The sequence below is a fragment of the Triticum aestivum genome, chromosome 2A (genome assembly GCF_018294505.1).
Source record: "Triticum aestivum cultivar Chinese Spring chromosome 2A, IWGSC CS RefSeq v2.1, whole genome shotgun sequence".
Classification (NCBI taxonomy): Eukaryota; Viridiplantae; Streptophyta; class Magnoliopsida; order Poales; family Poaceae; genus Triticum; species Triticum aestivum.
In genome coordinates, this window is record NC_057797.1 from 671,845,129 (window position 1) to 671,857,085 (window position 11,957).

At 46.8% G+C, this 11,957-nt stretch overlaps 1 protein-coding gene across 2 annotated transcripts; it reads left to right on the forward strand.

Moving 5' to 3' along the window:
• Window positions 1-6,750: 6,750 nt before the first annotated feature.
• LOC123190111 (actin-depolymerizing factor 6) lies at window positions 6,751-11,130 on the forward strand. 2 transcript variants are annotated; one of them, XM_044602693.1, is made up of 7 exons: window positions 6,751-7,208; window positions 7,769-7,907; window positions 7,992-8,083; window positions 8,598-8,691; window positions 9,255-9,340; window positions 10,280-10,545; window positions 10,641-11,130. In XM_044602693.1, exons 1-7 carry the CDS (start codon window positions 6,915-6,917, stop codon window positions 10,789-10,791), a joined length of 1,122 nt encoding a protein of 373 aa, XP_044458628.1. In that variant the 5' UTR covers window positions 6,751-6,914; the 3' UTR covers window positions 10,792-11,130. The 2 variants fall into 2 exon arrangements, with proteins under 2 accessions (XP_044458628.1, XP_044458627.1); XM_044602692.1 differs by lacking the exons at window positions 6,751-7,208; window positions 7,769-7,907; window positions 7,992-8,083; window positions 8,598-8,691; window positions 9,255-9,340 and adding an exon at window positions 10,014-10,147.
• Window positions 11,131-11,957: the final 827 nt, after the last annotated feature.

Below are 11,957 nucleotides of genomic sequence, written 5' to 3' on the forward strand. Positions count from 1 at the left end.
CAAGAATCTGCACAATGGGTCGTATTATCTGATTGATATTCGAGAGCATCAAGACTCACGTACATCAGAAGAGGAGACCAACAGACCGTGGAATATAGCTCGTCTTCGGCCTTACTATACTTGAGCCATTGGCTCTACCTATGTACATATCATGACAATGTATATATTATCTTTGATATATCAAACCGGAGCCTCAGCTAAAGCGGGGTCTCTGTCTTTCTCATCATGCGAGGTTACACGGAGTGGTTCTGTCTAAAGCGGCCTCCAGTTTACCCCTTGACATTTGTTTTTATATCACTGGGGGCTTTGGTCGTGTCCGAACCAACGAATACCCTTTGATAGGCGACAGCCACCAGATCATTTGGGGACTGGGTCAAGTTTGAACCAGTAATGCCTCTTGGTCGGCCTAAGGCCACAAAATCACTTGGGAGCATGGTCGGGCCCGAGCCATTGCTACGCCTCTTGGTTTGGCATATATGCCACGAGTCATTTGGGGACCTGGCTGGCTTGAATCATTGTCACCCCTATTGGGGGCCTTGATCTTGTCCGACCATGGTAATGCCATCTGAACAGCTTAATATAGCATATTTTTGCGAATGGTTTTTATCGTTACTTTCGTTTCCATCTTGTTTTCATGGTTTGTTCGTTTTTTGCTTTTGTTGGATTTCTTTATGTCAACAAGTATATTTTTTCCGGTTCAGCCAATGATTTTTGATCCCCGTTCTAATCCGGAGGAGTTTTCCGGTTTACCTTTTTCCCTGTTAACATCATGGAATAACCAGGGGGTTTGTATTAAGTCAGCACGGTTTGTACGGGGGCTACTTTCTCCCTTTTTGACGGTAATGGTTTATAAAACCACCGCTTCAGGCTTGGATAAGCCAGCTTTATACCCAAGCATGGAAGGTATTTATGTATCATGTGTTTTTTATATTTCTGATACACATATCACGATCATAATCCGGCTGCGGTATAACCGCTACCGAAGTTCAAACTTTTTCTGATTGCAGGAAATATGAATTAAAGTTTTTCAAGAAAAAGCTTTAGTACTTATGCACGAAGGCATATCCCAGGCAGAAGTTTTAACTATCCTATTACAAGGCAGCAGGGTGCCCAAACAAAATCATTGTTTTTGTAGAAGGATGTTTCAAATAGCATTTCAAACCGGCTTCCGGTTCAAGCTTGCTCCTCGTCCTCCGCCGCTTCAGCTTCCTCGTCTCTACCCATTGGCTAGAAATCAACAGTGGTCCAGTCGATTCCCATTAAAGCTTGGAAAACAACTTCTTCATGGATCAGGGAAGACGGTTCAATATCAGGGGCGTAAGTGTGCTTACGGATTGGAGGAATCAGATTCTCCGCTTCAACAGTTGGGGCAGGCACTCGCTTGTTTTGATTATTGTACTGCGCTTGATAATGCGTCAAATCTGCCTCTTCAGCTAGCTGGCAAGCCAGAGGGTGCACTGCACGGTTTATAGCCCTTAAATCTTCTTCGTCGAACTCCGAGCCATCTTCTTTCAGACTGGGATAGCCTTGAGCTGCTTCCACAGGATCAAAGTCGGGCACCCATGCCTTTGCCTGGATTAAGGCATTGATGGCTCCGGTTCGGGCAGCGGATTTTTTCAGCTCCTCAATCCGGGCTGGAAGCATTGACAACTTGCTAAGAATGTCCTGGATTAAGGAGGGCGCCGGGTTGTTGTGAGAAGCTGTGCTGATGATCCGTTGGGCTCCAGTGTACAATTGTTCTACCAAGGTGTAGGCAGCTTTCAGTTTCTTCCTCACATCATTTCCTAAGTGCCCAATACGTGTACCTACAAAAGGATTGGAATGGTCTCAAACCGGACTTACGATACAGCAGATTCAAATTTATCACAGAAGTTACAAGGAGTTTACCAAAGATTGCAGCAGTCATGGAGTGTATTTGCCGCTGTACGGCCGTCAGTTCATCTACCACCGGTTTAAGGGCCGCTTCAGCATTTTCTGCTCTTTTGGTTAAACCGGCCTTCTCAGTGGCCCAGTCAGCTCGCTCTTTCTTGAAATTTTGTTTCAGCCGTTCAGCAGTGCTCAAAGCGCTGGTTAATTCTTGCTTGGCCTTATCTGTTTTAGCTTGCTGGGTCTTCAGGGCCTCCTGCAAATCGGCAATCCGGTCCTCCTTGATTTTAATTTCAGCCTGCATACAGATGGCATTTTAAAACTTTGCACAGGCGAGCCAAGAAATTGAAGTATCAACCACATAACAAAGTTATATGCCTGATACTTGGGGGCTAATGTACCTTCAGATTTTATTGTTCGATTACAAAGTCCCGAGCTAAATACAAGTATTCAACTTGGCACTTGGGGGCTAATGGCTATTTGATCAAGTTATGTTCTAAGGACAGCTTTTATTCTTTAGCCCCGGTTTGTTTATGCTAAACCGGCCCTCGAGGGTTATACCGATGGATTTCAATAATTATATATTCAGGATCAAGTCCCGGTTTGACCAAGGTCACAAACCGACCCTTGGGGGCTACCGGGATGAATGCAAGGGCAGAAAAGAAAGAAGGAATTTACCTCAAATTTATCCCTCATCATTTTGACCAGGCCAGCTTCACAGTCACGGCTAGTATAAAGCCGGTTCAAATAGCCAGAGTGAAGATCTTGAGCATTCAGAGCGGCATATGTTTCTAATTCAACATCCCATTTTCCTTTATTCAAAGGGGAAGAATCCTCTTTCATGGTATGCCTGGTAAGGGTGGCAGGATTCCCGGGTTCAGAGCGGCCTACACCAGTAATCACAACATCGTCATCTTTTGACTCGCCGGTTTGGGTTGGTGCGGCCGTTTTGTCAGCAGGAGTGTGGGATTTCTCAATCTGGACAGAACTGGCAGGCGGATCAGCAGACGCTGGAGTATTAGTAAGACCTTCTTCAGGGATAATGTTGTCTTGCAGAGGACGATCATTGGGGATATCTTCAGAAGTAAACATTTCACGATCCGGCGCTTGGTCATGTTCTGGGGCTATATTTTCTTCAGCCGCTTTATCCAGGCGGGCCTTCTTGCTTGGTTTCGGTTTAGCCCTGGAAGAAAAGATAAAAATTAAGGAAAAGTGTAAACCATTGCGCAGCATACTGGAAGCATATATTCGGTTTAACTTACCCAGCAACTGTTTTCAAAGGTGGTAGCTGGGTGGCTGACGATTCACCAGATGAGGAATGAGAAGTGACCTGATAATCGGAGTCGGATGGATTAAGAGGTTGACAGAAGAAACCCGCTTTACGATTTAAATCAATAAAAAGGTCGGAGACCTCGGAGCGGCGTTTTCGAACCGGACTGTTTGGTAAACCGGCGGAGGTAACTACCTGGCCACTGTGCCGGGTTGTGCGGCGAGCTTCATGTTGCTGGGTCTTCATAAGAAATTGGGAATCCAGATAAGCAAGAGGATGAGAAAATTTAACTTTCCGGTTTGCCCGGCGAAATTTTGGCAAAGGCAAGATTTCTGAATCAGAAGAGAGAATGGTTACCTCAACGAAAACCGCATTGCTGGCTTCAGCGTCATCCTGACAAACATCATCATCAATAAGGCGTGTAAAAAGTAAGCCAAGTGAATCAAGTTCTACCTCAAGATCCGGATTACCCACATCATCATCAATGGCTGGGTCAGATGAAGCGGTGGTTTTTCTCTTATGAGCTGGTTTCTTGACAACCTTGGTCTTGGGCCGGGTTGGCCGTCCTGCCTTCTCCGTTTTGTCTTGAGGAAGTTTCTTACTCCAGAACGGATTATCACCCTGGATCAGCAGCAATTAAAACATTGAACATATAAAATAGTAAACCGGTTCAACAATAGAGCAATTGAAATATTACCGCAGGCGGTTTGTTGGTGGAGCAGTAAGGAAGCAGCCCGGTTTGAGCACAGAGGTGCTCCGGTTCATTCAACATCTTTTTCACAGATTCTGTGACTTCGTCCTCAGGGAGTTGGATTTTAGTATGTCGGAGTGGGTCATCGACACTATCAGTGTACTCACACATCAAATTTGGGCGCCGGCTTAGAGGTAAAATGCTCCATGATATCCAGCAGCGTGCAAGGTCTATTCCTGTTAAACCATTGGCCATGAAGGCCCGGAGCTTGGACAGTTGAGGAGCATATTTAATTCTCTCCTTGGCACTTAGCCTCTGTGGAAAAGGATGAGTGTTGCTGAGCCGTTCTGGACGGAAGCCAGGCAAGGGATTTTCGTTGTCAGGAGATGTATCCTTGCAATAAAACCAAGTTATGTTCCATTCTTTGGGGTGCGTATGGAGTTTGACGTGAGGGTAGGTAATTTCTTTCCTCTTCTGAATGGCCATACCGCCCAGTTCGGTATTAGGGCCGTCAGTGAATTCAGTACGGCGGTTCAGATGAAAGAGATCTCTAAATAACTCGACGGAAGGTTCCTCTTGAAGGTATGCCTCAGAAAGCACTTGAAAATGACATAGATTGGTGACAGAGTTGGGGCCGATGTCCTGTGGACGGAGTTGAAAGTTGGCTAACACATCCCGATAAAATTTGGAGCCGGGCGGTTTGAAGCCCCGGGCCATATGATCTGTGAAGACCACGACCTCTCCTTCCTGGGGTGTAGGAGGACATTCATCTCCAGGACCCCTCCAATGAATCGTGTCTTTGCTATCCAAAGCGCCAATCAGGACTAGATTGTTCAGCTGTGATTCTGTGACACGGGAGGGAACCCAGTTGCACTCGTACACTTGTTTGGCCATGACAAGATCTACAAGAAATAAATGATCCGGTTCAAGAACATGCCGGATAAAACGGTGTTGATCTAATTACGGTAAACCGGAGGCAGTACCCATAAACTGGTTTTCTACAACGTAGCATCAGATGGATTCTGGCGGAACAACCAGGGGACTAATGACATATATATCGGTCTAGCAATTTTTTCTCTATGGTGAAGTTAAACCGCCTGGCCTAAGCATCAGAAGTAATCGAAACTATGGATAACTAGTTATGCAGAAACAAGTTTCACAAAATTATATTACAGCCACGGATCTACAACAAGCTCATAAAAACAGGAAATATTTTGAAGACTAAGACGGAAACAGAAGTGAACCATTGAGCGGATAGATGCGGGAATGAGCTTGGATGAGAAATGGTAAGCGGATGCTAAAGGGATTGCTACTGAACACAGTAAGAGTTCACAAATGCGTTCAAGATCAGAGAGCAGCTATGCAAGCGCGATGAACATAGCAAGAACATGAAACCCTAGGAACAGATCTAGGTTAAGTGGGAGAGAGAACTTACCAGGAACGGAGAGGATGCGGAAAGACGCCGCGACACTCTGGTACATGCAGGTTGATGCAGCGGCCTGAGACGAGGCAGAGGTCGACGGTGGTAGCGGAGCTCCAAAGCCGGCAACGTGAGGAAGAAGAATAAGAAGGGACGAAGGAGAGGAGAAAACAAATGACCCTTCGGTCTTATTTATAAGGCAACTGAGCTAGGTCAAACGCGCGAATCCAGGAGCTGTCATTAAGAGGGCGTTATGAATTTCACAATGACGTCATGCCGGTTTATAGTAGCCAAATCTGATGACGTCATGCCGGTTTACAGCAATCAAACATGATGACGACATGAAGATTTGCCAATTAACAGAAGACATCCAAGACGCAAGATGGTGTGAAGGATTGACATGAACCAGTTCAAATCAATCTGGGGCCTAATGTTGGGGATATTACCACTGGGCGTAAACCGGCCTGCTTGGGCCGGGTTAACGTCATAGTGGTATAAGCAGGTGAAGGCCCAAGGCCTATAGTCGGTTTATAATCTGTAGCTGTAAAACCGACCTGATGTATAACTTGTATTGTAAGTTAGGAATAGAGAGATACCGACCGGGATACGAATATGAACCGGCTAGGACTCTATGGACCGACGGGCGTCACCCGTGTATATAAGGGGACGGCCCGGCGGCGGTTCAAGAGAGAAAAAGACAACTCGAGCCTAGGCGAAGCTTGTTTGCTCCCTAGCCATCGAGACCACATCAATTCCATCACAACTAGACGTAGGCTTTTACCTTCATCGAAGGGGCCGAACTAGTATAAACCCCACGTGTCTTTGTGTCCGCTTTAACCCCTTCAAGTAAACTCGTAGCGATGGCTCCACGACTAAGTCCTTTCGCTAGGACATCTGCCGTGACAAATCCACGACACCCGCCCTTTTTGGTTCCTATTTCTTTTCCGCTTACTGACAAGCAGGACACACATGTCATAGTGTGAGATAGAGAGATGTTTTTGAGTTGAGGCAGATTTGTTTCTCTACACTGACAAGTGGGACCCAAACACGTCATGTAGGTAGATTAGGCAGCTATAGACGGGAATATGCGCTATGTAGGCAGAGTTTGACGGCTATAGACAAAAAAGAATCTATTGTACTGCACTGTTAACACAAGTTGTGGCACTGGATCAACATGTTTTTCAAATTTCGGTATGAAATCAAAATAATCAACACGTGCAACCTCATGTATCACTAGTGTATTTGACTCTCAAATAAGTTTTGTATTTCCTTCGTAAAGAAATATATGATCATTTAGATCATTATTTTAGTGATCTAAACGCTTTTATATTTCTTTACAGAGAGAGTATTTTACAATTTTATATGGACTAAACTACACCACGGATCAAGTTTGTAAAGTTACCTAGTTGATTTCCCTACAGAAATAACGGTGTTTCTTTTTTCAGTGGCTGGAAACACCAATACTGGTCCAGTAGTGCATCAAAAGTTCAGAACCCATCTCCGCGTGAACACGAAAATTGAAGCACTCAGAACAAACCCCTTGCCACCCGAGGCAGTCGTCCGTTCTCCCTCCCACGCCCCTCTTCCTCCCCCTTCCCCTCCGCCGCCGCCACCGCCACCGCCGCCGCAAAGAGAAGCGCGAGAGAGTGGGGCGGCCGTAGCAAGCGATGCCGAACAAGCGTCAGCGGGAGGCGCGCAAGCGCTTCCGCGAGGCGAATCCCGGCCTCTGTCCGCCCGCGCCCGCCCCTCCGGCCGACGGCACCAAGAAGAAGAAGAGCAAGAAGAGCATGTTCAAGAAGGTGAAGAAGGCCGGAGCCGGCGGCGGAGTAGGAGGAGCGGGGAGGTCGAAGCACCCGCTGCGGGTTCCCGGGATGCGGCCCGGGGAACAGTGCTTCATCTGCAAGGGCACCGACCACGCGGCCAAGAACTGCCCCGAGAAGTCCTATTGGGACAAGAACAAGGTACCAGCCCACCATTGCACGGCTAAAATTGCTCTTCGTAGAAGCTTGTGGTGATAATGTTGTTCGGCATGCTATGAATTGCTACTTGCTGTAGATTCCATGGACCCAAGAGCATTGGATGATGTAGCTGTCCTGTCCTGTGGACTGGCTTTATAGCAGATTAGTGTTAGTTGGTGGCTGTAGTAGAAATACAGCGACAGAAGTGATGTTGATTTTGCTTTAGCCTGCCTTTGCTTGGTGAGATTGTCACTAGGCGGGCTAGGATTGCGCTTGCTTTGTGTTAGCGAGTATTTATGACTACCATAGAAACTCACAAGTCAAACAACATTCAACACTTAACTTTGGGAACAAACATTCATCAGTGATTATATGACGAGCTGGCAGTTCCTTGCAGTCATATGAATGCATGGTATTGCTGAAAAATGTTTGATATGCTAAATTATGTTTCATCGTGAACTCATGATCTATTACATTAGTTGGTTTAATGTCTGATTTCACCATATGCAAGGTTTCCGTTTCACTATCTCTTAACAATTGTATTATTTTTCTGTTATTTTCAGATCTGCTTGCTCTGCAGGGAGCGAGGGCATAGTATGAAGAACTGCCCTGACAAAGGTGATGGGGATTTGAAGAAATTCTGCTATAACTGTGGTGAATCTGGGCATTCCCTTTCCAAGTGCCCGAAGCCCATTGAAAATGGTACTCTTCATCCATTCATGTTATGCTTAGATTACAGAAGATGCAATTTCTTCATGTGGTTAACACTATTCTACATGTCTACAGGCGGTACAAACTTTGCGAGCTGCTTTGTCTGCAAACAGCAGGGACATTTGAGCAAGGATTGCCCCGAAAATACACACGGCATTTATCCCAAGGTATTCCACAGGATTCCCTGTCCCCTCTCATGAATCATGACAGTACTACTACCAATATAAGGCACTGAAATTGAAGGACATATAGTTTCATTTTGTATTTACGGGTTCATGCATACAAACATGTCATGCTGGCAAAAAATCATTTTGGCTAGCCATAGTTACCTACTTACTAGTTATGATGTTTGAATTGCTTGTGTCTTGAGGAACCCAAAGAATATTCACTGTTTTTTTTTCCTTTGGGATAGTGACGCATCATGCAAACAAATGGATATATGATCTTTGAGAGGTATAACCACCTCTTGATAAACGATAAGTACCTGTTTCAACTTTTTTAGGTTTTTCTGTACGAGTCCTGAGGTACAAAACCAGTTTGTTGGTGGAGCCAGGCTTGTTTATAACTTTGACTTTCTGTTGTTACTTTTGTTGCTGTTAACACCTTCTACCTTGATTACGTTTAGTTTATTCAGTCTCTGCCTATTTGTACATGGATTTTAACTCTATATATTAATGTTAGGGTGGTTGCTGTAAGATATGTGGTGAAGTTACACACTTGGCGAGGCATTGCCCGAACAAAAGGCAACAGTACTTCGAATCCTCGGTGGATGATGGTAAACAAACTGGAACTTCTTCCTTGACAAACCAACCTTTGCAATATCACAACCATGCATGCATTCGCAACATTTTGAATGTCCACTGGAATGTGAAGTGTGTTGCAGTTGGTCTATATATATTTGAATTACCTGTTGCCATCATTTAAAGTTTCACACCGAAAAAAACATCTGGACAATAATTCTTGTATATAAGCATGCTGGCTAAACTTATGATTTCAGGTTATACAACTATTTTGTTTCTGAAGATTTGTTTGTGTTGTTGTATAACATAGTTGGCTTTGCCAACAACAGAGATATATTTGTAGGCCGCGGTGTTGTATTGTGATGCAGAGGCTTTGGATAGCTGAACATGTTCCCTTTTCAGTCCTTAGTAAGGGTTGAGTAATGACTAACTGTACAGGCGCCAGTATCTTACTCTAGACAAAATCTAATGTATTTATATATGTTGAGAACTTGAGATTGTTAGTTAGCTGGTGCAACTGAATTTCTGCTGGTAGTTGTGTGCAGTTCATTACAGGAATCTGTGTTTACTTGTTTATTTGTTGTCGTTCTTATTTTAGGTATGAATATGGAGGGAGATTACCAGGAAGACCATACTCTGCATGGTGGAGATGATCTTGAAGATGATTTCATTGATGAAGAAGAGGTGAAAACCACCAAAACAAAAGCAAAGCAACCTAGCAGTGGCGAGAAGAATGCCAGCTCAAAGTCAAAAGGAAAACAGACTCCAAAAGTTGTAAAATTCTTTGGTTAAACAATGCCGCCATTTTTGTAGCGTATGTCGAGAATGGTCATCTTCCTGGACAATTCTTTTTGGAGGAATCCCAGCCTTGTAACTTACAATGCAATGAGAATGTATCTGTCTACACTGCGACGTTGGAGAAATGCCATATAATTTGAAATATCTGATCGTCCATCTGTCCTCATTAAGCCGTGGTTACACAGAATTTGTGATATAATTCATGGGGTTCTACGAGCGGGCGATGTGCCTGTGTCTGGCTGTATTGTTGGTTTGTCATCGATTCGTCCAAATCGCAGTTGGTGCAGCAAGTCCCGAGCAAAAAAAGTAAAAAAAAAATGCTGCTGTGCTGTCGTGGGCAGGGATGGAGCCTTTTTTTTTTATTTTTTATTTTTTTGCGAATCAGGCAGGGATGGAGCTTGGTTACAGGTCAGAGCGACGGATGGGTGGTGTGGAGGCAGCGCCTGTGGATCGCCCATGGCTGTCGCGAACGCGCCAAGGAGGGGACGTGCTTGGTCAACCGCCCCTCTTCTTCCTCCTAAAACGGCGGCATGGCACCATGCATGCATGCGATGCGAGCCCCAGGTTCCCCTATATTTCGCCCGGCGCCTCCTCTCCTCCGGGCCTTGAGAACCTCGCCCGCCGCCTGACGCCACCGTCGTCGCGTCCGGCGCTCCGTCCGTGGAAAGAAGAGAAAGCCCATCGTCAGCCATGGTGAGCGCGCGCGCGAGACGCCAGCGGCGGCTTTGGGTCGATGACGGTTCGGTTCGATCCTTCTGGTTGGTTGATTGGTTGATAATGAGGTTGCTCTCGTTGTTGTTGTTGTTTGTGTGATTGCAATGCAAGGCGAACTCGGCGTCGGGCATGGCCGTGAGCGACGAGTGCAAGCTCAAGTTCCAGGAGCTCAAGGCGAAGCGGAGCTTCCGGTTCATCACGTTCAAGATCAACGAGCAGACGCAGCAGGTGGTGGTGGACCGGGTGGGGCAGCCGGGCGAGACCTACGCCGACTTCACCGCCACCATCCCCGCCGACGAGTGCCGCTACGCCGTCTTCGACTTCGACTTCGTCACCGACGAGAACTGCCAGAAGAGCAAGATCTTCTTCATCTCCTGGTACGTGACCCATCCATCCATGCATGCATGGTCTCTCACGCGTGAGCACGCAGCTAGTGAACGATCTGTGCCTGTGGCTGCATGCATGCATGCAGGTCCCCGGACACGTCCAGGGTGAGGAGCAAGATGCTGTACGCGAGCTCCAAGGACAGGTTCAAGAGGGAGCTGGACGGCTACCAGGTGGAGCTGCAGGCCACCGAACCCAGCGAGATGACGTTGGACATCGTCAAGGCCAGAGCCCTCTGAACAAATTTCTCATCGCATCGCTCCTTGCAGGCTCCAAGGCCAGCAGCTGGATCTACATCACGCCCTACGTACCTGCGCCCCCGTACCATCGTATGCCGTTTCCCCTCCGTCGTCGGTGTCGGAGCCTCCCCCTCCTTGTAAACTAGACATAGATGGTCTCTCTCGTTGTCTTTCCCGTTTCCAAGATTTTAGACGGCATGCCCGATCTTATTTCCCCCCTTGTTGCTGAGGTGCGTACTACGTAAATTTGTCCGTGCTCGTTGTGTAAGCGACTCGCTCCACACGGGCCGCACGGCACTTATTCACGAAAAGACAAACATTGTGGTGTGTTTTGCTCCAGGTCTCCTTATGTGCTCGTTCCGAAAGGAGCCCTCATGCTCGCACTATCCAAAAGTTTAGACGCGTTTGTCTTCTGCTAGTGATTTGAAAAAGAATCCAAAGTTATGGATGCGAGAGTGAAACGTTATATGAAGAAATTTAACTTACAATGTAAGGGCATCTTCAAAGTAGATCCTTAAATCGCCTGCAAACATCCAGATGACATTGTTTTGTTCGGATGCAGTTTGTCATCCAACGCCGTCCGCATCGGTCCATGGACCAGTCCACTTGTCTGTTTTCTCGCAAACCAGAAGCAAATTGGGGGGATGGGGGTGGGGAGTTTGTGGGAGTATGGACAGCCGCCGCGTAGGACTCCGACTCCCCTGGCCCACCCAAAACCCCATCAGGACCCGCATCTTCATCCCTTCATATTTCTATGCATCCCCTTCCCTCCCAGCCGTCGTTGCCGCTCTACCACCTCGGCCACTCGCCAAGGCCTTCCCGGACCTCCGCGACCTCGGCCACTCCATCCGCTCGCCAAACCGTTTTCCTACGCAGCCGGTCCACACCTCTCGTCCGACCGTCGTGCAAGTACCATCCGCCCCTACGGGGGTCACCACGCCCGACAAATGCTTGGTGAAATGCCCGTGCTAATTTTTTTGTCCCTTCTTTGAAGCAATGGGTTCCTACATGAAGTACATGCACGAGCACTACGTTGAGCCATCCGATTTGGAGGATTGTGCAGATAAAATGACGATGATGCAGGCAATCCTTACAGACGCGGAGCATGTGGAAGAGCATGTTCTAACCAATTGTCACAGACACCGAAAAGCTCTTGGCAATGTCCG

Bases quoted from the DNA above. Each gene is read 5' to 3' on its own strand.
- LOC123190111 (XM_044602693.1), top strand. From the start codon at position 6,915: ATGCCGAACAAGCGTCAGCGGGAGGCGCGCAAGCGCTTCCGCGAGGCG. The intron at 9,341-10,279 runs GTGAAAACCACC...TTGCAATGCAAG, and splicing joins ATTTCATTGATGAAGAAGAG to GCGAACTCGGCGTCGGGCAT. The intron at 10,546-10,640 runs GTACGTGACCCA...GCATGCATGCAG, and splicing joins AAGATCTTCTTCATCTCCTG to GTCCCCGGACACGTCCAGGG.